General features: G+C 37.5%; 1 protein-coding gene across 1 annotated transcript in view; it reads left to right on the forward strand.

Annotated features, from left to right (window-relative positions):
* The window catches only part of MTPN (myotrophin), a 41,917-nt gene that overhangs the window by 6,529 nt on the left and 7,843 nt on the right, over positions 1 to 27,545 (forward strand). The window contains exons 2-3 of the mRNA XM_083808232.1: positions 18,940 to 19,053; positions 20,175 to 20,258. Coding sequence (XP_083664358.1) covers positions 18,940 to 19,053; positions 20,175 to 20,258 — 198 coding nt within the window. The remainder of the gene's footprint in view (positions 1 to 18,939; positions 19,054 to 20,174; positions 20,259 to 27,545) is intronic.

Consider the following 27,545-nt stretch of genomic DNA (forward strand, 5'->3'; position numbering starts at 1 on the left):
GTTTGTGTGGGCTATTATTATGTTGATGTGATCATCCTGTATCTAATTGCAATTCGCAAAAAATAAAGTGATCAAGACCAGTTTTTAATAAAGCATTGAATTTAAATGTTTGTTGCTGGAAAACTTTAATATATTCAATACTACAAATGAAAGAAAATTGCCTCTGCTGTGGATAAATTCTCTTTTGTCTGAGCTAGTCTTTAGCTCATATATCACTAACTACAATGTTATAAATTAGGAATATGTTATGAATAACAATCAGAGAATTCGGTGGTGTGGAGAAAATATTTACTTCTGGTACCACTGTATTTCTTCTTATCCTTCTTCATTCTAAGCCCATTTTTCCCTCCTGTATCTTTTTTTGTTGTTGTTTAAATCCATGTTTTTCAAGCCTAGGTCTTGTACTCTGATTCAGTTGCTGTTGATTTCAACAGGAGGGCATATGGAAGATGAGCTAAGCTTTCTTAAAACCAAAGAGAAGAGTTCTGCAGTGGTCTGTATTATGTCTCCATTTGGAAGAATGGGTGGAAAGTTGTGTTAGCTGTGAAGGTTAGGCACTTGAATGTTGACTTGGATACTGTGGAATTGGTGAGTCATGCAAGGCTCATCAGTAAAAATACTGAATGAGTAGATCTTGTGTCAAAAAGCGCAAGTAAGGAATTGGAACATGAAGGTCAAATAAACTACCCAAGTTTAAGGAGAACGTAGTGGACTCATAAATATAGGCTTTGCAAGTCCAAGAATTTTTATGAGACGAAAAGGCTCTGTAAAGATGCATATAAAAGTCAGAAGAGAAAGTGGAGGAAAGATAAAGAAAGTGAGGGGATGTATCAAATTATATTGCTTAAGTCGCATTTATTTCTGTATGTGTCCCTGTGTTCTTAACATTTATTTTTTAAGATTATGCTCGTTTCAGCTCTGGATGTGTTCCCAGACAAAAGTGTGAATGAAGTTACTTTTGCCTAATTTGCACACTTCCAACGTTGAAGGTTTATATTAAGTTGTGCTTAACTTTTCTTATTCCCCTAGCAAGAACTTCATCTGGGACATTATTTTTACCTGCCAATGCCTTTCTGTGGAAAGAGGTAGTTGTCTGGATATGAAGATCTCTTACTAAGACAAAAGTGTTAACTGGAATTAAGTGCCACTAAGTGATCAGCTAGTTATATGATTGTTTTTCTTAAAATTGCTGTTTCAGCAGTTTTAACTAATTTTTTTTTCTGCCTTAGTTTGTGATGATGAGCAGGTACAAATTAGCACAGCTCGTATTGAAGAGTTTGCAATTATTGCATGCTTGAGATGCTAGTAGTGGCTGAAGCTGATGCTAAGGCCTGTGTTGATTGCAGCCACCAATGGTAAATTCTGCAATCATATGGCAGAGAGGAGAGGGGAAACAATGGTTTCCTTTCAGTGTTTAGGGGATTATTCTGGGGTGCTGTTCCATGCAGTGAAGGTCTGTAGCCCGCTGACTTGGAAAGTACTCAGTATTAATGAGTACTATTGAACAAGGGACTGTTCTTGTTCAGTTGTTGGTTTGATTGGAAGGTACTTGTGTTTTCTTGTTGGATTTTTTACCTTAAAAAAAAAAAATGACTTGGTGTTGTCCTGAAAGCAGCTGACCTCCTGATGAGGTAGAGCAGGAAGGGAAAGAGAAACACGATCTTGTAAATTCACTATTATAACGTATATGCACTTGAATGTGACTTTAAATTAGCTCGGGGGACTTGGATTTTAGTACTTTTTGACACTTTGGCTGCTTTTATGGTCTTTGTGTTCTTTTATTAGTATTTTATAGTTTAATGCAGATGTATAGTACAACATGGGTCATTGCATTTCTCTGAGTAAAGTATTTTTGTAGCTGCAACAAGAATTATAGTACAGTCTAGCTTTTTGTCTTTGCTTATATACATTTGCTGCCGCTTTTAGTGGTTACAGGCCAAAAGGGAAATGGTGAAATCATTTTACTTAGCCTGCAGCTACACTTTGAAAATCAAATAGAGTAATTGCACGCAGTGGCTAATAAGCTGAGCAGCCCAAAACATCAGTAGAAAGGTTTTCTGGAGATTTGCCTGTCATACTTCCAGCCGAAGTTCAAAGAATATTCAGATGTGTATCTAATTATGGAGTCAGTTTATAAAACAGAATTGTGTGCTCAAAGTTTCTTATGAACTGAGAGAAAGTCTTGATAATTATTGTTGAAAGACTGATACTTTGTTTGCTCAAACTCCAGTAATTTATGAAGATTCTTTTTAACACACTTGTGGCCTATAAATTAGTGATTAGCTTCAGGGAGGAAAGTTGAGCTAGAAGGCTATTTGAGACAAAAGAGAGAGAGCTGTCTATAGAACAGTTATCATCAGCATCTCTCTTCTAAACGGACTTCTTAACGATGCTATGACTATAAATACTGTAGGCAACAAGTGTTTAAAAAAGATATTTGTTCAAAAACACTTCCAATACTTGATTCAGGTAATGTAATTAGGAGGAGGAAGCTTCAAGTTCTATTTACCAAAAAAAAAAAAAGGAAGGGGAGGGGGCGTGGGCCAGGAGAGTTCCTTCCTGTGAAGTGAGATCTGCATTTGTTGGAGCACGCCCTGTATAAAGAATTTTGCAGGATCCTTTGTATTCAAGTAAGGCTTGGGATTATCACTTCATTGGATACCTAACTTCTCAATACCTTCAATAATATTATCTATCTCTTTAGCTAAGGAAGAGTTGTTATCATGGCTTAAAAAAACAAACAAACAAAATTTAGATTTGACCTGTAATAAAGCATTATTTATGTTAGCTAAATTTACCTTGGACATAGTAGCTCAACAAACAGTATATACACTTAAATTCAAGGTTTTTATTTTAAGAGACCTAATTCATGAAAAAGATCGAATGTTTCTTTAACAAGAATAAAATTAAAGTCTTTGGTACAGTTCTTGTGACAAGCTAGTAGACCCTATGGTTGCTAAATCATTTTCATTAATAGATGAGACTTAAATAAGCCATCTACAAAAGGTAAGCTAATTTTTTAAGTTAGTGTAAAATCTCTATTGCAATATTTTAATAAAAACATTACCATAAAGTTGAATACCCCAAGTATAAGTGGTTTACAAAGCCATTCTGTGAATGTTATACATGTTCTCTAAGTATATGCTGCATAGCATGGATTTATGGTTCAGCATTTAGTTCATGCACTTAAAATAGCTTTTCTGATCAAGTTTTTTACTTCCATCACATTGTGTTTTTTCATGATTTCATTTCATGAATTATTTAACCAAAAATCAGTGTTAAGTGTCAGAGCTTTTGGAACTCTATTATTAACACTGCTTTTTATATTTTATGTATTTTTATACATTTCTGTATGAAGGCAATGTAAACTCAACACGTAGAGAAAAATAATGCCTGCTAATGTGATATGAATACTTGTAAATAAGCTAAGCTAAACTTTGTTGCTTTGGTTTTGACAGAACATTTGATCTTGCCTTGGATATATCCTTTGTTTATATTCTGGAGAAGGAAGTCATGCTTTTGATGTCTAGCCACAGTTATAAAACTTAAATTCAGTACCTTTTAAACTACAGCAATAAATTTTGGAAGATGCACTTGTTTTCCCACTTAGCCTGTCATATCTTCATGGTGGAGTATGACCTTAACTTTGAGAACTCATGACTGTTGTGTTCTTTTTTTTCTTAAATTATTGATAGTAGATTTTAGATCACACAGAAGTCAAAATACCAAGCTGGCATCAATGGAACCTGAAACTCAGTAGCGGGCTGCCCCTACTGTTCTCCTAGAAGGAAAACACTCATTTCCTTTGCAATCTTTGGACATCATCAAAAATTCAAATACAGATGCTGATGTTAGTGATCATACAACAGCTGAAAATGCTTTCATTCAGAGGTAGAAACTAAGTGGAAATTGGATAATAATTGCTTTTAGACTTTCCTGACCTGGTTAACTTCTGGAGCAATGGTCTAATGATGGAAACTTCCTGAATTCTCTTATGGAACCTCTAAACGGTTTTATATTTTAACTTTGTGGTACTAGGAAAGGAGGTGAAGCATGTTACGCTGTATTTTTATCTGTCCAAGCTTGCTTTCAGAATACCATGACTAGATGATCTGATGTATTGAGTTAAAGTCATGTGAAATTGCATAAATGGGTATTTTGTAGGAGATTGTTCTGATTTGATAATGTCATCCTTTGTCAATCTGCTGATAGCATAGTAATGAATTACCTGCTTTCTGGTTCAAGTGTGGTTCCTGTCTGCTGTTTAGCAAACACCCTGGCACCCATGTGAGCTGGAATACTTTGCTGCTTGATACACCATTGAAGTGGTAAATCTTCCAAATCAGATCAAAGTGCAGTAGTGTTCAAATGTGAACTCTGGCCAATCACTTCTGGAAGGGGGAAAAAAAAATTTAAGGCCAGCTCAGCATTGCCTGTGAAAATGGACACTGCACTGTATTCGATGGATGCATACTTAACACATCTTTTCAGAGCAGACACCTAGTTCTATGCCAAGTTAAGGCATATGGTGATAAGTTTTGGTTGTAATACCTTAAAAATTGTTAAATGTTTCTATTTTGAGTTGTGTTCCCTGTATTCCAAATCAGGTCTGATAGAGAAGCCCTGGTTCTGTAACTAAATTGCTTTAGCTTTAATTCCGAATTCTAACAACTTTTCTAGGCAAAGAAAAAAACTTACTCGTTCATTGTTCTTTTCTGTGGTTGGCATCCTGTAGACTTTTGCACCAGATCTTTTGTTAGGAGCAATAATACCTCTGTCTGCAGCAGCTTGTTCTGTCAGAATTAGTTGCTGCCATTACCCGGAGCTGTTACCTAACTAAAAGGCAAGTACTTTTGAACAAAATGTTTTAATAGGAATTCGTAAAAGCTAAGGGAGGGTGCAAAACTTTCCCTTATATTCTTGTTTCATCTCACTTACTAATGCAAATATTGTGTAGTTTCCACTGCTTTTAACTCAAGTCCTAAACAGTTAAGGATTGAGGGGAGAGCAACTACTTTCAACAATGCAAATAGCTGATACATCTACAAGGCTGGGATTATAGCACACTTCTAGAAGCTCTTACTAGAAAACAGTAGGTTCATTTTTGTTTTACAGAACAACTCTTTCATAAGGTTTGTCTTTAAAAATGCTGGTAAAGCAATAAATACAGATGGCTCAGTAGTGCAGTTTGTTTCTGGATTCTTTATTTTGACTGAGAGAAAGAACTTCAGATTGCATTTGACTAAAGTGGATAAGCTAGGTACTTGTTTACCACTAACAAAACCTGAAAAGTAGATTAGTTAAGCACCTTTGTGTTGTCTTAATCAAAAATAAGTGGAAGGGTGCTTATAAAAGCTTTTCAGAGTATTTTAAATACCATATAAAGATAGGCCAAATCCAGCATCATGTTCAGAATTCATTTTCTTAACTTGTGTGGACCAAGTATTGGTGGTGTCATCAGCAGTTGAGGCATCTATTAAATCAGAACTGCATACGTCAGTGATAAAGTAGATACCTGTTCTAAACACTTGGACATCTACATCTGTCTGCTCTGGTCATAGCACTTGCTGCAAAATGTCTACAGGAGAGCAGCTACCTCTCTTGATAAACCAGTGACTTTTAGAGGGAATGTTATGCTGAAATTCTTTGAGTTGCGTTTTTCAGCTTGTTAAATACTGAAGCACAGATGAATGTCGTAAGGAAAACTAATAGGAAAAGACTGGGTTGGATCCAGAGCAGCAATGAAAACTTCACTTGCTACTGATGTCTGCAGCTTCTTCCACAGATTTAACTTTCTGTATTTAAAAAGTCTGCTTCTGAATACCTATTAACTGAATTTTGCTTTTTGATAATTTTCTACGGGTTTTCGTGGAGATGCTTTTGCTGTTTATGTTGGTAAGATGCAAAAGATAGAGGTAAAGACAGTTTGTCCTAGATATTCCCCAAAGTGAACAGGGAAGAAAAAGGGCAGCTGGGAGAAAATTACTTCTTGTTCCAGGTGATGACATTTTGAGGCAGAGAAATGAACAATACAGCAGTAGCAAAAAGGCATTTTTAAATATCTCCTATCATGAACACAAAGATTACCAGTAGAAAGGCTTAGCTAATGCAGCTGCTTCCAGTCTTTAAGCAAAACAACAACAAGCTTCTAGATCTTCTTAAATTCTCTGAGTAGAAGCCAGTATCCCACACAATAAATCTAGGTCACTTGCTTCTGTTCTGACCACTGTTGTGTGTGGACCACTCCGACCACAACTGGAAAACTACTGGAATGGTCAGCATTTGCTTAACCACTGAGCAGAAGCAGAAGTCTTCCTGCTGCAGGCTGAATGAGACAGGATTACATGAATTTATTTAGTGGACTGAAAACAGGTAATTTCTGAAAATATGAACATGTTAATGAAAACTTGCATCCTGCACAAAATTGTTGCAGTTGCCATGGGAAACTGCCTACTTGCAGTTACAATGAGTTGATTCCTTAGCCTTGGCAGGAACTTAATGTTGGTTTTTAACTGAAGAAATCTGCTTCAAAATCATAAACAAATCACAACACTTACTGTTTTTTACCCCTTCCCTTTTTCTCAAACTTTGAATTATCAGTTACTTAAATATTCACTATTTCTACTCTTAGGTTGAACATTGGCTGGAGCAACAAGGTCATTTTTTTCTTGTGAACCAGAAGATAGAGACAAGAAAACTTGAGACTTGGTAATTTTGCTGAGTAGAATATAGGAAACCAGTTCCTCTTTAGGCCTCCTCTTTTGAGAAGCCGTTTGCTATGTAGTTTTTGAACACCTAAGTCTGAGTGGATATGGGGACTTTGTATCTTTTTATCTGCTCTGCCCAGTTCTTAGTTCTGCAATCCCAAAGTCATTGTATGTCAAGATTTTCTCTTAAGGAATAAATGTATAAAAGTTTAAACAATATTCTGCACTGGCTTATGTTATGAGCTGGTTGTTTTATTTTTCTTTCTAATAAATAACAATTGACAAGCCTGTGGAAACAGTGTGTTAGGGTATGACTGTGATGAAATATAGAGCAGTTTACGAAATAGTTCTTGTCTGAAGTGCTAGACTAGTAATTCAGTTAGCCTCAGGCTTCTATTAGGACAGATGATGTGAGGATATGTCTGCTGTAGCAATTCAGAACACAGTTTCAGTAATAGATGCAGATATGTAACCTCTCTGCTCTACCCAGCAGAAACTGCTTCAGCCTTGTACTCCATTCCAGTTACTATGACAATCTCTAGAGAAAATGGTATAAACAGCTCAGGAGAAGAGACTAATTTGTTGTCCCTGCTGCTTGAAAGGGTTTTGAGGCAGGAAGTCATTTTAATTATAACACTTGAAAACTAGAAATAAGGTTTTGGGGAAAAATCATTAGTCCTGAGTTATTGAATTCATTTTAAGGGTATTTCTATTGGTGATCTCCAAGGACCTCTGAAAGTGCTTGTGGATTTTGGCCAAATCAGTTTATATCATGGCAGGAATGAAAACTACTGCTTCAAAGTCAGTGCTGCTTTTTTAGACTATTCTGTAAGGGGAAAACGTTTAGTTGAACTGCAATATTACTTGCAAAGACTTGAATGTTGTAAGGTCGCTGAACTGAAGGCCTAAAACACAGACCAGGTGAATATTTTATATAGTGAGTTCTGTACTTAAGATCTGGTATTCTGTAAAAAAAAAATGGCAAAGAAGCCTGACAGCATTATAGAAATATGTATTTTGGAACAATAGATGTCTGCAAATCCAGCTTTGAGTTGAGGTTAGCAGCATGTGAATCAGCTCATTGGCAGTCATTAGGTGAGAACAAGGGTTACAAAATGGAAGGCCTCCCTCATGAGGGAGCTTGAAAAAAGAGCTTTCTCCATATGGTCACATGAGGAATCAGGGCTTTCTGTATGTAAGCCCCAGGAATGTTTCAGTAGTGAGAAAACTGAGGTAGTAGCTCTTGAGTTTTCAGTGATGAGCCTCAGTTTAGATTTTATGCTGGTAAATGCTAAAAGTGAAGCCTCTTTGTTTGAATTTAGTGTTCAGTTTTAATTTTGAATCTTTAGAGGAAGTTAATTGAAAACCAGGGTATTTGAGGCTTGAGTTCTGTGCTTAAGCAACTGAAAGCTGGAGGAAATCAGGAGAGACGAGCTATAAAACTTTATTCCAATCAAACAAGATGAGACTTCAGTTTTTGGTGGTATTTGAGTATAGATGAGGCAATAGTGCAGCCTGCCCAAGTACGGAAGGTTAACATGCTTCAGGGGCCTTTCTTTGCGTTCTGAGACCAACTCGTGACAGCATGAGAAACATTGATTTGAGAGAGCACTTTCCAGGGCTGTTACTTAGAGACAGCAAACAGGTCAGATAGTTTGAGGAATCTGTAACAAATAACAGAGTTACATAGAAGGTGAAAGTGAAATGGTCTTCTGGAAGGAATGCAGAAACATTGCACAAATGTGCAGGGAGTGGAGGTATGAAAACCGAAGTTCAGTTGAAGTTGAAACTATCAAGGAGTTTGAAGGGCACTAGAAGGGGCTAGTATATCAATAACAAAAGGAAGATGTGGACCTACAGCTTAGTGGGGCCGAAAGCCTAGCGATAAAATACTAGAATGTGTTCAGAGGCATGAGTTTGGGGGAAGTTACTGTCGTTCTGTACCAAGGGAGGGATACAGAGAAGGTTGCGTAGAGGTACACGCTGAAAGTATAAGAAGTAACAGTTCCGGCTGGGATGTGAAAAATTCCAGTTAGGTGTAAGGGGACAAATAGTTCAATACGAAGATGATCAAGCCCTGGGAAGGGCTGTGTAGAGAACTTGTGAGCTCTATCCTCAGAGTCTCAGCATGGGTCTCAGCTGGGCAATGTCCTGAGCAACCTGATCTGATTGGATCGATTTTGAGAAGATGTTGGACTAGATAAGCCCCTGAGTTCTATTTCGGCCTTAAATAGTCTGTGATTCAATGAGTTAGTAAACTCACAAGCTTGTAATATTGAACTGTCCTTATATTTTTAGATTATTAGTCATGTCTCAGGAAGCGTGGTGTTTGAGTTTCCTCTCACTACCTCAAGTATTTATGACCTGTGGGTTAGTATAGCATCTTACGTTTTTAATGGTAAAGCATGTAGAATAAGGACAAAAGCTTTTGCTTCACTTATGATGTTTTTGAACTCATAGTCATTTCAGAACTTGTAGGATGATTGAAGAAAAAAAAAGAATAATTTGAGTTGTATTTGCCTTATACTTTGCCTTGTCCTTGAAGACTTTTAATCAAGGGGTTGAGATCTGTGGTGCTGGAGAGGTAACTTTTCGATTAAATCAGTCACAGCTGAAAAGTAACAGCAGTAAACATTTGAAAATACTATGAACATACAACTGAAATACAGGTTAGGCAGTGAACTTTGGCTTAAATTCTTAAAATATAGCTATCTCTAAGTAGAATTAGAATTACAAAGATAGCTAAATGTATTTTTGTCTTCAGAGTGCTTATGTGGGGATATTTTTGCAAAAAGCCTTTCTCTATATGGATGAATTTGGAAAAAAAAAGTTATACTGGAGAATGAGTCAGTTTACACCCTGTTATTCAAACTGAGAAAAGGAAGGAGTGGTGGAGGAAGATGAATACAAAGGAATTCCCTCCTGTGCTCCTCATTGTGAGAAAGCAAGACTGTCAGCTAAACTCTGAAAATATGGCTGTTTTTTCCCAAGGTGTGGTTTGTACAAACTTGCTTTCCCTTCAGAAGATTGGGGACTGTCACTATTATGCGGTTTTAAAGCTTATGTTATCTGTATTCTACCTAAAAGCATAAAACCTATTCTTTCAGGCAATGAGTTAGGTGTGACTTCTGGTTGTAAGGAAAGACACTTCATTCAGTGGATACCAGCATAACTACTTTTAATGTGAAATGTGTCTTCAGATTGTATTCAAGAGCATAAATTACAATTTAGTTCTATTAGTTTCATTTTACAAAGTTTAAGTGAAATTGGGACACCTGACCATGGTATTTTTATTCGGAAGAGGATCTCTGGATTCAGAATATCACAAAATAAGAAAGATTTTATCTTTCAGTTAGAGGTCACCTCCATCACTTTTATTGGGAGTGTCAGAGCTTACTTAATTACCTAATAGGAGCTTTCTTTAAAGACATCTCATGAAGAACATAAAAAGCAGATGCTGCATGGAAATTCTCCTGTTTTTTCAATTTTTTTTCTGGCATAAAATTTCTGGAGGATTTTGTTTGTTGACACTATGCACTTGAAAGTGCAAAATGTTACTAACATTGCACACAGGAATGTTGCACGTGATCTTTCCAATATGAAGGTCATACACCATGATGTGGCAAGGGAACAAAAATGTAAAATATCCACATTTTTCTGTTCTCTTTTATTCTAAAGTATTTGCCTGTTGTTCCTACACCTGGAGAACATAAATATTCAAAGCTTGAGATGCTACTTTTTTCATGCTTTCCATGAATTGAAATCTTAATATGTTTTGCTATAGATACATGCAGTGAGATTGATTTGAAATGTTCCAGATAAACTAAAACTCATTAAATGTTTTGGTTGAATTTTTAAAAACAAAACTAGTCAATGTGAACAAAGGCCTATGGGAAAGATAGCAAAATATCACATGCTTGGAAGTAGTGTTTGCAATATGCAATAAGATTTTTCTAAATATATCATCCATAGGATTTAAACTTCTCTTTCTATAAAGAGGACTTCTTAGTTGTCTTTACCACTCAAACTTCATCAGTGAAGTTATTGCTTTATATAAAACATCAGAGTTATCTAACACTTAGTATCGCCATCCTTTGTGTACAAAGAGATTGGGGTAATGAAATGGCTTGTAGAGTCCATCTTTTACCAGGGTAATTGAGTTCGGCATTACTCAGTAGTGCAACTCCTATAGGGTGCTTTCCTGCATTTAAAGGACATCTGAGTGCATGGAATCTGGTGTTCTTCATTAAAATTTCAAGGAAGGGAATGCATGAAGTGGGGAGACAGTTATTTCTGCACGATAGGATAAGTACAGATGGGGATATGGAGTTCTTTCTAAATCTGAAAGAGCATTTTAATGCCATCAGAATTGCAGATACTGCTCTACTAATCCAGTTAACCTATGCAACAGGATTTAATGAGGTCACCAGTTTCAGTTTCTATTCCTGTGGAAGAACGGCAGTGTAAATCCCAGCTACTTATTTGTTGTGTTCAAGTGCCAAGTGGTGAATCAGATGAAGAAACAGGTTCATTTGGAAAGATGAAATGATCAAGCTAATTCTAAGATTGATTAGTTGCTACACTGGATTCATTCTTCAGCCACTAATTTTGATGCAGGAGTGGAAAGCATCAAACTGTGGCAATGAGTAGTAGTACTGTAACTGTTACACAAGAAGAAATGAGTGTTAAAGTAATTGGTGAGCTGAAACATTAAGAGCATGGCAGTAATGTTCTAGAGCAAAACTACTGGCAAACCACAATGCCCACATGAATAGCTGGCTCAACCTCAGCTGGAGTGCCACTGCAAAGTAAGCCTGTGGTTGAAGCATTTGGAGTATGCTGTAGGGATGCTTGAGTGGCACTAGATAAATTTGTTCTAGCTGAGTTGGCCTTAGGTATTGATGCTTTTGAAGCTGACAGGAACTGGGACAGGAGGGAGTTAGTGGGCAGAGCTAGATCAAGGGAGGTGTGGAATGCAGTCTGTGTATCAGAGCCTACAGAAAATGTAAGGGCTGTTTTAGAGGGTAGCGTCAGTTTGTGGTTAAATAATTTGCCTGGAAAATAAAGAGCATTAGAATTTAATTTATGACTAAACTTAATCATTTGGTGTTTCAATGAGCTAATGCCATAATATTCATTAGAGGCAGACAGTGAAATTTAAGTCATTGTTATCACTTAGACTGCAAAAGAATAAAGAAATTTAGCAGAACTTACTCAAGGCAGCTACTAAGGTGCAGACCCTTCCAGATTATTCAGAAACATCCAGCAGGTATGACAGGAGAGCAGTGTGGCTGTACAGTGAACTCATCTCTTAAGTCTTAAATACAAAGAGGAAGAGTATGAAAAGTAAAAGTATGGATGTTGAAACCCAAGAATAATGCAGAAGCTTTCCCAGGGTATGCAGGGATGGAACTAGAAAAGCCAAAGCTTCACTGTAGTTAAAGTGGAAAAGGGCATGAGGCTGCCAGGGCTTTCATGTAGGTATAGTGGCAAGAAAAGATGAAACAAGGAATACGCTGGTCTGCAGATGACCTAGTGATGATATTATATTATGGAAAAAAAAAAAAAGAAAAAACCTTGGATATTCCATGCAGTTCTTGCCTCTTTCTTTATAAGTAAGCTCTGCTGTGAGGCCTTGCGGGCTCCTGTGCCTCGCTTGGAGTCTGTGTTAGAAGCAATCCTCTCTATTGTGGTTAGAGTCAGGGATCACTTGAAATGGGTGCCTGCAAATCCATATGACTGGTGGTGTGCAACCAGAAGCACTGACATCGAGGCCTTTTTGTCATCTTTCCACCATGACCTGTCAGTCATGGCAAGGAATGATAGATAGTTCCCATGCAAAAAAGCATGTCACATTCATCTTCCAAAAGGGCAAGAAAGGAAGGCTGGTCAACCTCACTTCAATGCTTAGGAAGGCTGTTCAACCTCACTTCAATCCTTGGGGAGTCTGTGTAGCATATCCTCCTGGAAGGCTTTTTCAGACTTGTTACAGTGGTTAGGAGTAGCCATCACAGCCTAACAAGGCCAAAACATGCCTGACCAACCTGATTGCTGTCTGTAATTTTTCTGATTTTCTTTGTTGTTGTTCTTGATGGGAATAGGGGAGGTTTCATTTGTATAAAATACAAAACTTCCACTATTGGTAATTAAGCACTGGAGCAGGGGTTCCAGCCATTGTCCTTATGGATTTTAAGGCCTAACTAGACAGAGTTTTGGCAGCCTGCTCTTAATTCAGTGTGGACCCTACTTTACACAGGAGATCAGACTGAGACCTGAGTCCGTTTCAACCTAAATGGTTCTATCACTCTGACTCAGTGGTTATTTACCTGGTGTAAAATACCTGAGGTAAAAACCTCAGGGTTGGCCCTGAGGCTTGATACTATGTGGTATTTTCATCAATGACTGAAATGGTGGAATGAAACACCGCTCAGGTCAGCAGATGACACCAGGCTGAGGGGAATTGGCTGATAACGTGGAAAGTAGGAATGCTGTTCAGAGGGGACCTTAAGAAGTTAGAGGAATGTATTGACAGAACCTCAGATTTTAACAAGACAAACACAGAGTCATTTTCTGGGGATGGTGTAACTTTCATGTGCTAGTACAAGCTGGGGATTAATTCACTCAGAAACAGCTTCCCAGAGAGAACACAGGTTGCACCGTTTGCAGTGTGCCCTTTCATTGTTGAAGGCCGCCTGCACACTAACAAGTCCAGGGTGTTTGAGAGAAGAGTCCAGCAAATTTGACAGAAGCAGTTGTTTCCTTCTTGTCAGCACCTCTGAGCCCACATCTGGATTAGTGTGTTCAGCATGATGTTCTTTGCTGCAAGAGATATAAACTGGAGTGAGGACAGAGAAGAGCCGTGTGTTGGTGTTGAAGGGGGTTTGGATTTTATGATATATAAGGACAGCATTTCTTCAGCTTTAAGAGATGTTAGGGGATTAATATTAGCCTTTCAGTATTAAATGCAGGGGTATAAAGAAGATGGGACTGGACTTTGCTCAGAGGTGCTCAGCTACAGGACAGGATGCAGTGGTCACAAAGGAAATTGATTGGACACAAGGGAGAAGATCCTTCACAGCAGCAGTGGTTAAGCACTGGAAAAGGTGGCGTAAAAGTCTCGAGTGTTTCTGTTTTTCAGCATTGAAGTGAACCAGGCTCCAAGTAATCTGATTAAACTTAAAGGATGGCTCTGCTTGGAGCAGGGAGGTTGTACTAGACAATCTCCTGAGATTGCTGCTGACCTTACTTTTCCTGTGATTCTATTCTGTTACTTCTGACAATCTAAGATTGTCATTCAAAATCTTGCACTAAACTGAGATTTTGCATTAAGCATGTTTCCTGAGTCCTTTGATAGAGGTTAGTGGGAGAACTAAGTTCTAGAGTATGTAATTTAGACAGTACTCAAGAAATTAACTTGAACAGATCTTTTTAAGGATTTAATTCCACCATTACAGGAAGTTAACGTGATACTTGCTTTCATGATGAACCCAACTGTAAGCTATTTCAAAAGCAGAGAAGACTTTTTAAGTGTTTAGAACTGAGCTTTGAGTTTTTATTTTCCCGTCTTTTATTGAATGTTGGTAAGTAGTTTTCAATTAAAGCTGTTACTTAATCTTTCTAAATGAATACTCTGTAGTTATCTGTGTATGTGAGTTTTCTAAGTAGGACATAAGATGACTGTGTTGTAAACATCTTTTATTCCGTCTTGTGTAGTAACTGGAGATTCACAGAGAGGCTTTTCTTAACCTGTAATCAGATTTTAGTAGAGGGGATTAAAGTAGATACCTGCTAACTGCTGGTTCTCATGTTTCATGTGTTGAACCAGTTTTTAATGTTAGTAAGTAGTTGGTGCCTTAGGTCTTTGATCAGCAAAGAAAAACATTACTGATCTGGTTTACGCCAGACTTAATCTCAAACATCTGACTAAGTGAACTCAGTGTATTCTGGGAAGTTATTAAAAGAAGTGATCGTTTCCCTTTGCAAGGGCACATTCCTTTCTCCAGCTTTGCACAAGCATTTGCACAATTGTTAGTGAATTTGTAGGCCCTCTACAGAAAGTGGAAATAACCTTTCTTCAGGAGCAGTGTGGCCTTTGAGTGAAGGTATATTTTATTTTGAAGTCGGTATGGCTCTTTTTCAATCTGATTTGTTTCCTTCAAAGTACCCTTATAACTATTAATCTTGTTTCTGCTCTGTTAGGCTCCAGAAGATGACAAAAATAATCTTATAAAACTTCCTGCGAGAGCTGTTGGGATGCTTTTTGGCTAACATACATAAGAGATTACTTTCTGTGCTATTTCCAGCCCTGGCCTGTTAGCAGGGCTTGGCTGAGCTCTTCATCTCATTCTGTTAACATAATTAGCCATGTCTTCACCAGAGCTGCCTTAGAGATGAGACCCAAGTCTTGACCTTACACTCTAACTTTCTTCATATCCTGTGAAGATGTGAATTGGGATTTGGAGCTTGTTGCTGTAGCTACAATATATAATTTCTTTGCAGTTGTGAATATTTGAATTTTCTAGTACCTGTTCATTCATTTTTTAGACACTACTGTATAGATAAAATATGTTTGCGCAAAATATGGCCTGTCATGGCTGACCTCTCTGAAACTGAGAACCCAGCTGCTTACAAGTCAACATCTCTACCTGGCTTACTAACCAGGATACTTCAAATGGAAGAACAAGAAAATTCAGTGTGGAGTGCTCATCCACTGAAGACAAAAATCAATATTCACAGGGCTGTGCATTCAAAGTTTAAAGGAGCACAGCATTTTGTTTAGTTGATCTTTGACAACATTATCTGGGATGTTAGATATGTTCCACATCACTGTCTAGCCAAGTAAAAAGCTTATTGTTGCAGCTGTGGTGACTGCTGTCTTTGGCAGCAGCCTACTGCCAGTTTGAATCATGAGGGTTCAAGCAGTCTTTTGATGTTCCCATTTTATTGGTGATCTTATATGAAACTTACATGTACAGACTTATTTAAGCACATAAACGACAGCTGGTGTACATTAAGATTGAAGCTCTATATCTTTAATTGAAATTCAATTAAAAGTCAACATTTCCATGCCTAAAGGCACTTTCTCTCTGCAAAAGTGGAACAATAATATTTTTGAGTTTTATAACAGTTGCTCTTTAATAATTGGGGGGGGGGGGGGGGGGTAAGGTTAAGGGTTTTTTATTTAGCCTGTAAAACTTTCAGAGGGCGATGAAACTGTTCCAGTGAAAGAGTTCACTTATTGTTTCCATGTGTATGGATAGAACTGTAGACCAGTGGTATCCACAGTGTTTTGATTATGCACCCCTATCAGTGAAAAATAAATAATAAAATTGAACAAGCACCACTAATGCATTAAGTTATATAAATGTACTGCTTTTTTATTTGTTATATACATGTACTACTGTGCTAATATATTATGCATGTAAGACCCAAAATAGAAATTAAAGGATGTGATAAGGATGAAATAAACAGTTTTTACAGCTCAGTTATGGTCCAAAAAATGTCCTCACCCCCCAGTAGATTATCTTGCACACCCCTTCAGGCATGTGCGCCCCACTCCAGAGACTGCTACTCTGTATCCTTTCTGATGTTCACATTCTATTAGCTGGGAATGCAGTATAAGCAGGTGATCTAAAAGCCAGAAAGAAATCATCTATGAAGAGTCCTGCAATTTTTCTGAAATGTTATAAACTACATTGAAAGCAGTTGCTTGTTATAGGATTTGATCCTTGTGTATGAAGTGAATTGACTTGTTTTCCCTTCCTACTTCTATATGTCTTAGACTGAGAATGGGGAAGGCCAAATGAAGCTTTATAACATCCAGTGGGCTGTTGTACAGTGGCTTTTCACAAACACAAAAAATATGGATATTTGGCTTTGTTTATTACAGAATCTAGGAGTACATTTTTGTTCTTCAATTTATTATTGTAAATGATAGTGTATCTTGGTTACGTTAGTTCAGGCTGAAACATTTTGGTGCTATAGTTTGTGTTTGGATGCTGCTAATACACTTCCTTAGTGCTCGTATTCAAATCCATATCATGTCTTTTTGGGACATCTTTGTTTGGAGACTTCTTGCAAAGTACTTACCTATAAGCAAGCTTTAACAATCTCTAAAGGAATCCTAGAAAACTTGGTGTTTGAGTGATTAAGTTCATTGTCCAGCAGGATTTTTTCCTGCAACTAGCTTAGAAGAAAGCAGAAGAATCTGTCGTATATTCTTTCAAAAGAAAGATATCCTATAGTGTAAGCCAAGCAGCTGAGTATTTAGACACTTAAAGGGGAGCTTTGGACTGTCTTAATCTTAACACATGATGATTCTAAAGTACAAAATATCATTTTTGACCATTAACTTTTTGAATATGAAGCTGTACTATGTGATGTCCCAAGAGCTAACTTTCATGAACCTCTCCCTTATCCCCTTATTTACCGTGTCCTCACATGTGGCAGACATTAGATGCTTCAGAGCCTGCTTTAAGGTATTATCTGCATACACGTGCTATTCAAATGCCAGTTGTTTTCAAACTGATGAAAAGTGGTGATGTGCAAATACAAATCAGTAGAGCTTAACTCCCTATTCAAGCAAAGTATGCAGAATCCTTATGTGTTTTTCAGACTGATGAGGCTATTTGTATGCTGTTAGTGTACTGTGATCTGGATGAGTGTGGGGTTCTTTTGTTTTGTTTTTTTTATTGGATCACAATTGTTAACATATCCCAGCCAATGGTCTGTACTGAAATTCAGCAAAGTAAGGGAGAAGTTGCATCACAGGACTTGCACAGCAATGAAGTTGTCAAAGGTAGTTAGACTTTCAGTAGCCTTACTAGTATCTTATGTGTTATTGTACTGTGGTGAGTATCCATAGCTAAAGCTGTGGTGGACGCTGTTGAGAGGTACAACTTATTGCTGTTCTAAAAATTGTAAATAAAGCTATTTAAAGTTAGTTAAAACTAACTCTCTTATGTTCAACGTGCTTCATAAGCCCTAGTCTACTACTTTGAAGTCCTGCTTTGAAGCTCTCATGCTACTGAATGTTCTTGCAAAGTCCTGATTTCTGAGACCAGAAAATGCAGAGTATACTATTTAAACACATGAAGTTAAACACTGTTGTGCTGCTTTGACTTTGATTGGGATTTATTATAGAAAGAGTCAAATAGCCTATTGGCAAGGAGAGGAGAACTCTGAACACCAGGAAAGGTGTTCTCGTTGACTGGCCTGCAGTATAAGGCTGTGACAATGTAGAACATCAAGCGCAGAAAAAGATTTCCTTCTAATAGTCTATTCTTCCACTCTCAGAAGAGAGCTGAGACAGGAGTAAGGGGACTGCAGAGGTTTTATAGAGAAGTATGAATTGGTGCTGCAGCTGAAATTATTCTGATTGTTTTTCTGTGGAGACACAAAACTTGAGGTAAGATGCTAAATTTAGCTGTGACCTGAAATACTTAGCTCACTTGCACAAATGAACAAGAGTTTACCATATGGCCTGTCAGTATTTGGTGTTTAGTAACTTCTTATCATTGCTGATGTGCATTAAATCAGTTTATCCTTAGTTGCACAACCCAGAATGAAGAAACAAAGCTAATTAGGCATTCACTGAATTAAATTTAATTTGCACCTTAAGGGATGCCTCAATCTACTATTATAAGGGGCATTAGAATATAACTTCCTGTGTCCTGATTTGATTAACTGGCTTCAGACCTTTTTGTGTCATATTACAGATTTAGTGGATGCTATTTTTAAAAGAGTGAAGTTTTGTAATTGTTTTTTGGATTATGGATGGTCTATACTCACTTGCTAGTAGTTATGATGCTAACTTATTTCTGTACATGTAGCTTCTCAGAATGCAACACCTCAGCATGTGTAAAAGCAGGGAAAGTAACTTAGAGTAGCCAGATAAATAAGATCCCAGTTAGGGGTAGGAGAAGCAAAACAAGCAAACATGGGCATTTTCCACATACTATAATGACTTTTTGTTGTCAAGTTACATACTGCACTTGGGCACTCACTAAACCTGAAATTCAGTGTGGAAGGAGAGCCTGAGGCTCTGATGTAGTTTTAAATGTGTAGGTGAAGAGAAAAAGGAAATCAAGCAACTTAATTTTGATTTTTATTAGGCAATGACTTAAATATTTGGATGGAACATTCTTTGGTGTATTTGAAGTTGTTAGATTTTTTTCAAGATTTTTTGGAGTGATAACTTTAAATTTTGCTTGTGTGTTTGTTTACACTGAAGGGTGAAGATGTCAACCGGACACTTGAAGGTGGGAGGAAGCCTCTTCACTATGCAGCAGACTGTGGACAGCTTGAGATTCTGGAATTTCTGCTATTGAAAGGAGCTGATATTAATGTACGTACATCATTTTACAAACAGTTTAGGGTCCCTTTTTCTCCCACATACGAGATAGGTATAAGTGCTTAAATGGTTACTGGAAGAGTTGGATGAAACAGCAATTTGATTCATTTAAGAATGCCTGACAGGTGTTCTCCTAAAGGTTAGAAGCTTAAAATTACATTTGTTAAATGTTCTAACACTTTGAAACACATTAGGAAAAGCTGTATCTACAAGAATTAAATTTCATTTGACGATGATTAGAAAAATAGAACCAGCAATCATATCTAAAGGGTGACATGAAATGCATGTTAGATTTGTTGAAAGGGACTTCAGAAGACATTGCAGTGCGTCCTTGGCTGGGGCAGGATCAGCTGTGTTTAAATGGGAATGCTTGTCTTTTTATTTTATTGATTTGAGACATTTTTATTGCACAAACTGTCATTTTGCTGTAGCTTGACATGCATGGCTTCGTGTCATGAAAAGATTTGGCTGAGCAGTATTGGCACTTCAAAACAGTCCTCCATGAAGTTCCTATATACTTTAACCATACACCCCAAATGCCATGCTTCAGAATACCTGCCTAAAATTAATATATATAAGACATTTTAGCTTCAGACCTTAACAAAACAGCTTGAATTTTCTCATCGGTGCCTAGAAAGATTAGTAGTTCCTCAGGTGTTTTACTAATTCAGCACAAAATGGAGGAAAAAATAAGAAAATTTCTGTTGCTACACTTTTTACTCTTTCCAGGATCATAGGTTAGAGAGAAGAAGAAAGCACAGAGAATGTTTCCGGCCATAATGGATTTCTGAAGCCAGACTGTCTGAAAAGTGGGAGAATGGGGAGTGCTCTTTTTAGACTGGGCAAAACTTTTCAGCTGAAACCTTGCGAATTTTATCATTGGCCTTAAAAAATGTAGACAAACTTTGGAAGAGCTATCGTGCTGTTCCCTGACTGATTTTTAAACACACTTATTTTTAAAAGGCAGAGTAAAAAAATCTGAAGGAATGCATTTCTGGAAAATATTCTTAAATCCTTGACTTCACTCTGTGGTTGACAAAAACAAAATGAAGTTAAGCGAAACCTTTTAATACTGTCTGAAATTGTGTTTCAAATAACTGTGTCTCAATTTACAGGCTCCAGACAAACATAATATTACACCACTCTTATCAGCAGTCTATGAGGGCCATGTTTCCTGTGTGAAATTGCTTCTGTCAAAGGTGAGATACAAATGTTTAGAACAAGTTACCCATTAGTGAAGTATGTTATTATGATTTTTTAATAAGATTTTGCTGCTCCAGCTAAGATCAAAACATCAAACAAATGTTGTTTATTTTACTAAAAGAGAAAGGATATTCTTGTAATGAAAAGATAGTTGAAAGAAAATGTTCTAGGACTTCTGCGGCGTAGCAAAAGTAATAGCAACCACTAAAAGAGTATTTATTGTGAGCTCTGAGTGAAGAGTTAACAGCAGATCAGGCTAGATTACAAGTGTGTTTGTTCAGCGGACAGAAAAGTGGGATTTTGCTGGAGTAGTCATTTAGGTGTCTCATGTCCACTGCGAAGCTGGTCAGAGGTGCAGTTTCCCTCTGTTTCTCTGAGATGAATGAAAACCTATCAGGGTTGAGAAGTTTAGGTTGAGGGCAATAAAAGCAGGAAGGTGGCAAACTTTCTCTCCTATAGAGCTTGTAAATTTTGTCCAGAGCAGAATAAACTTATCTGATTTTGGTCTCCTTTTGATTTATATTGCAAAGGTGATCAATTTTACAAAGCAGTAGTTAATTCAAGCAGTGTTTTGTCTCCATAAGTGCTCCTTCTTGTTATACCTCATTTCCTTTGAAGAGAGAAGATTAACAGTGAATTTGCAGTATGTCAACCCACTTAAATTATTCAGACAAAGGAATATATATTTCGTGCTACGCATGACATTAGTTTCCAAGGTAAAATGGCTTTCCTTAACTGCCTTAGCACTGTATGGATTTTATCTCTACTTCACAGAAAGTTAACTAACATTAGCCTGGGTCAGAAAAGTGAAGAAATGCTGTGACTTTTAATTTAGGATTCAAACGTTATATTGGTCTTTTACATTTGTTGAAAGGACTGGTCCCTCATTTAGGACCAAAGAAACTTAATATCTGTACAGAAAAGAATTTTTGTATAACTAGTGTAGAATTCTTACATTTCTCAACATTTGTCTTCGTGGTGTGAATGGAACTTTTAGTTTATTTTACTGGTAAAGTATATAATAATTTAAATGAACAGACTTAGGCTCTTGTTTTCTGAGCTGCTGTTCTAACACAGTTCAGAGCTGTGGTGTATAATGCTTGCTTAAATACAGACTATTGTCCTTATGTCCTGTTGTCTGATTCAACATAATTTCTGATACAAGCTCAGTTCTGGGAATTTAGTTTGTTCAGAAGTAGACTTGTAAATTTTCATACAATTTTGATAATTTGTTCCATGATGTTGAACATATTGCTAGCTTAGAAGGCTTATTTTTATATTTTGTAGCGAGGACTTCCTTTGAGAATAGTCCCTTGCAACAGATTGCCCCACGTGGTCCATAACTAGAAAGATTTTAATGTCTTAGAAGTGCACATACTATGTAAATCCTTCATTCTTCAAGCCAGAAAGAGTCCAATTCAAAGACAGTAACTTTTTCTCTGCCTTAGATGCCAGTGGCCAAGACAAATGTTTAATTTTCTGCATATTGCTGTAATACTATCTCCATCTTACAGCCTAGGGTGACTTACAGATGTTTGGTACCATGCCTCTATGAGCATTAAACTGCTAACATAAAAAAAGCAACATCTAGTGATTCAGTTAGACACACTTGGTACAGTACTAAAAGGTTCTGATTCAGGGAGAGTGTATTATGAGAGTGCTTCTTTAGGTGGAGCTTTTCAATATATAAAACTTAATTTTTTTGTACGGAATTGGCAGATTCAGTACATTACTGTGACCACTGTTTTTTAACTATTAATTAAGTTAATACGTAATAATCCCATGACTGCTTTTTCTTGTTGATTAATCTACTGTGACAGTAATTCCTAGAGTTAAGACAAACTTGCCAAGTTTTTAGAGAACCAAGAGGTTTTAGTTTAAAACATATGTTAGTTTCAGTGAATTTACCTCATGATTTCTACATAGTTTTTGTTTACTGTATGGTTTTATACAAAATGGGATTTGCAGCAGTGTTCATATGGCTCTGTATGATTGTATCTTGTAATGAAATTGGAAATACAGGCCTTGAGGGTAGGGCTAATCCTAAGTTTTGAGATTTTTAAAAATGTTATTTATATATCTACTCATATTATTGATATACTCATATTCATTACAAAAGATCTCCTTTATCACACAGTGTATTTCTTGCCATTTCTGTTTTGAAGTGCTTTGCATTCTAAATAAGTTGCTCTGAACTTGTTTCCTGTGAATGCCTCAATTTGAGTTCACGCATGAATTTTCTGGTATCTAATAACAATTATGCATGGATTGCAGTTAGTGATGGCACTGAAGTCCACCCTGAATTAGCTTTTTTTTCCTCACACAGTTCTTGAGAATGTATTGATCTCTGTCCTTGCTATAAATTGATTGGAATTGGTGAATTTCAATGGTCATAAATATGAGGTAATCATACAAAGATATGCAGAATGTGAACATAGTAGAATGTGAACTTAGTCTAGGACGAGAGATTAGAAAAATGCTGTTGATACTAGATAGCTTGGGAAAGCTTGTATTAGTTTTCAGATTTCTTCATGGAGGCCTAGGTGTTGTACCACATCTGCTAGTTTCCATTGACATGGGCTGGCTGATGAAATATTTATATTTTTGATCTTTTATCACCGCCTCTCAAATTGACGTGGTTTGAGTGGCCTCTTGATTTTAAGCTGAAGTAGCCTGGGTTGCTTCAAGGTTGCTTCAAACATGTACTGTTTGTTGTTGAATCTTGTGATCATGCAGTTCTACAAGGAATGTATGCAAGCTGCGAAGCTCATAATAGAAACTGTTTACACTACGAAGAACTTAATCTAAGAAGTAATGAGGAGACCTACACTGACTCTGAATTTGTTAGCTCAGTTTCTGCAAAAGTTTTTAATGTATGTGTCACTTACCAGAAACACAACTTTCTGTAGACAGTGCTAATAGTTGAAGTCACTGCATCAACTGTTGTCCCTTAAAGAAGCAGTTTTGTGGAATTGCAAGTCACTTTCAAAAAGGCTTTCCTGTGATAAAGCACTGTTTGTTACTATTTTTATTTCTTAATAACGGCTGTTTTGGTGTTCTTAGCTAATACTTATTGCACATATGTAAGCTGAATGTGTGAGACATTCTAAAATGAAAATGATTTCTTTGATAAGTGAAATCTGGTTGTTTATCCAGGAATCATTAGCAGCCCATACTCAGACTGCTGGCTCCACACAGCTCAGAATTTGAAACATATTGGAATATAGTATGACAAGAGAAAACATTGAGTTGCATAAGCACTCTGAGCTATCACCAGCAGTAGAATTATTTCAGTAGATCAGTAGAATTATTTCATGTGGCCGCATTTAGAAATGGACAAAGAATCTAGCCAGATCTTACAAAAAGCAGCCTCATTGGTAGCCTCGTCAGAATCGATATGGGCCTGTGGAGGTGGGGAGAGATGAAAAACGACTAAGCAGGTATTGTTACTGAATGTATTGTAGCATATAGCTAACATGAAGTCACATTTTGTGTAACCAGATAACTAAGTCGTATTTAGATGTTCAATTTGTGATGTTCTGCAGTAGTTTCAGTCACATAAGACTGAAGGAGTGTTTGTATGCTTTTTTTTTTTCATGGCATATTATCTCTTCTAGAGGGTGAGAGGGAATAATGAGCATGCTGTCTACCAGCATTCACCATTGAAGGTGAAGCTGCAGTTCTGTTACAGCTCAGCCAATGTAAATATTAGTTGCCAGCAGAACAGGCGATCCTGTTTAGTCATCTAATATTATTACCTGTGTATTCTAACTGCTTCTTTACAATAGCACTGGCATTGACCCTCTTCATTTGTTCCTGTTGCAAGTTAATTTCCTGTAGTTAGTTTTCTGCAAATTGAGGTTTCCAAATTTGTTCTGTTTTAAATTTTAGTTCCTTGCATTAGTTTATGGGATTAGGAAAACACTGATGCCAAATCAAGATGGAATGGAAATACCTTCAGTTTCAATTCTGTTGCTGCCTTGGGAAATTTTGCAGCGCTCATGCGGTGGTGACATACCTGTTCCAGAGGGTGGTCTTCCGGGTTTTTGTTGCAGTCTTTGCAAATGTGCAATAGAGCCCATTTTTGCTGTCTTACTGCTCACCTTGTATCAGTGTTGCCTTGTAAATGGCAGATATTTGCTTGTTGCCTTATACTAACTGCTTACTTCGTTGTCTTTGTGGCACTGTTTTTCTAGGGGTTGGATGAACTTCAGCTGAAACTTGAGAATAGGAGACATGAAACAGATGGGAGGAATGAAGCTATAGTCTGTCTAGCTGGCTCATTAGTATATTTTATACCCACACTTGCCTCATCCTATCACTTACAGTGGCTCAAGTGGTCTTGTTCTGTATGTTGCCACACTTCATATTTATTCTTGAGGAACTACATGGAAATTTTATTAGTTTTGGTAACACATATAAAACACAGCTCTTGCTGTTTTTCCATATCTGGAGTGATGCATCCTTAGGACATCTGTTCTAAGAAAAAAGTTACTCAAGGCTAAAGGTTACTCAAGGCATACTTTTTGCCAAGCCTGTATTTTTTTCATACGAATCTATATTCCTTGACTGTGCAGTATTAGATTTATGTCTGGCTAGCAGCTTATGCGGGAAGCCTCTGGAAGCACCTGATCACAGGAAATCAGGTTGCTTGGATGCATGGTTGCATTGCCTGGGTATTGAACTTGTAATGAAATATTTGCAACTTCTAACAGCAAGAAAGCTTTTGGTTGCTTCATTTTAGCAATGAAAATAAAAATATTGAAAATCTTTATGAAAAAGTAGGGTAGCCAGAAATAATCCAAATATACAATAATTTGGGTTAATAACAAGTTTTTGGCCTTTGTATAGGAAGTAACAGTTGTAGGTGGGGTGGGACGTCAAGGAGGTGAAAAGTGAAGTGAAATAAATACTTGGAAAAAGAAGCTGTAGCTGCATGCTCAATGAGAGGGGATTTCACTGGTAGGAAAGTCTAGAATATTCCTACTGAAAACACGGTATGCCATGCTGCCACCCCTCTTCTAGTACAGTTTCAGGAAACTCGAACTGATTACTTCTGGATAAACTTATAATTCCTAGATCTTATTTCCTGCTTCTTCCTTCCTATTACAAATGCATTAAGTTGTTTTGTCAACCACAACTTCAAGTTATGAAATAGCTAACATTTTCATAACTACCTAGAGGTCCTGCAGCACTTCATTATATACTAGAACTGGAATACTATGAAAACTGCAACGTAGAGCTCCTTCCTTAATCTTGTGTGTTACAATGCTTTGCCAGTTACTGTCATGGGTGAAACAGACTCAGCATAGGGGAGAGTACTGTTTGCTTACTTATTGCTTACTGATAACAGACTAGAGCAGTGAGAAACTAAAAGCACCTTCACTCTCTATCCACCCTTTTCTACCTCTTCCCTTTGAGCAGGGGAATGGGGGTTGCGGTCAGTCCATAAAACTTAATCTCTACCCCTACTCCAGTGTGGGGTCCCTCCCATTGGATGCTGTCCTTCCTGAATTGGAAGTCCTGCATGGACTTCTCACAGACTGAAACTCTTCAAGAACTGTTTCAGTATGGGCCCATACCAAATGGTCAATACTTCAGGAGCAAACTGCTCCAGCACAGGTCCCCCATGGGCGGCAGCTCCCCCCAGACCCCCTGCTCCTGTCCACAAGCTGCAGCTCTGGCCCAGAGCCTGCTCCTGTGGGGGCTCTACACGGGCCGCAGCCTCCTACAGACCACATCCATCTGCTCCACCGGGGGCTCGTCCACGGGCTGCAGCATGGAGATCTGCTCCATGTGGGACCCATGGGCTGCAGGGGGGCAGCCTGCTCCACCAGGGGCCTCTACACACACCACAGGGGAACTTCTGTTCTGTGTCTGGAGCGCCTCCTGCCCTTCTTCTGCACTCACCTTGGGTTCTGCACGGCTGGTTCTCTGCGTTTTCTCATTCCTCACTCCCAGCAGCTGTAGCACAGCAGATTTTCCTTTCTTAAATCTGCCTCTCCCAGAGGTACAACCAGTGCCACTCATGGCTGAGCTATGGCCAGCAACAGGTCCCTTTTGAAGCTGGCTGGAACTGGCACTTACCTGACGTGGGGCAGCTGGGCCACACTCTCACAGTCCACCCCTGCAGCCTCTCCGCTACCAAAAACTTGCCATGTAAGCCTTGTATATGCAGACACTTCAGAAATTGTAGGATGATTGAAGGATAAAAGTATTCAAATTCCTGTCTTTGAAGGGTATTAAGGGCTGCCTAAACCAAGGGATTTAGCTCCAAATTTCTTGTTAGAATCCCTGCAAGCATTTAAAGAGTGGTGATCTGTGAAAGGCAGGTAACCCCATAACATTTGTTTTGACCTTGGAAAGAACATTCATCAAAAGCAGTGAAGTACTATAAGGAGAAATTGTGCAACGGAATTTCCTGGTAGATTTTACAGGAAGTATTTGAAATGTGATTTAATATTTATTAGTGGTTACAAATGAGTACTCTAGCAGGTTGACACAGTAACTTTTTCAGCTTCAGAAAGCCACAACTCTATAAATTGCTTTTACCCTTTGGTAAATCCTTTGTTCAGTATTGAAGTTGATTACAAGGATTTATTTTTTTTCAAGCTTTGACCTGCTATGGTGGTTGTATATGCTTAACCTCCACCATTTTATTTTTGTAGTGTTTTCTTCTACTCGTGAAACAGCAAAAACATTTTTAGATTGTTCTTTTATGATGAATCTACTTTGAACTGTAGCTTCACACATAACCGTAATTGATGGTGATATTCAAATTCAGACGTTTTTCCTGTATGAAAAGTTAGATATAACCAACATATGGTTATTTTGTGTAAACAACGTGACTTGCATTATTTAAAACAAAAAGAAAGTTACCTGACTTTGCTCTCACAATTGTAGTGCATGTGTAGTATTACTGGTAAATACCTAACATGGTTTAAGAGTAGACATATTATACTCATCTAAAGGCACTTCCTCAAAAGTGCCTGTGTTTACATAGTTAATTCTGAAGTTAATGTTTCAGTGAGGACTTCCTGATACCTTGTTCAGATGCTTTGATTTTGGAATCTTGAGTGCTCAATTTGAATTATACTATAAGAAACTTAAATACAGACTGAAAGCTTCAAAACTTAAGATAGTGTTTGAGTGTGTTCAAGCTAATTGTTGTGCTAATTGTAGTGATCAGCCATAATCAATTACTGTGATGATTTAGATGGATTGGATTTAAATGTTTTTTTACCACAGCACAGTTGTAGCCTTCTTTTATGGCTTAAGTTTGT

This window comes from Anser anser, assembly GCF_964211835.1.
Source record: "Anser anser genome assembly, chromosome: 1".
Taxonomy (NCBI): domain Eukaryota; kingdom Metazoa; phylum Chordata; class Aves; order Anseriformes; family Anatidae; genus Anser; species Anser anser.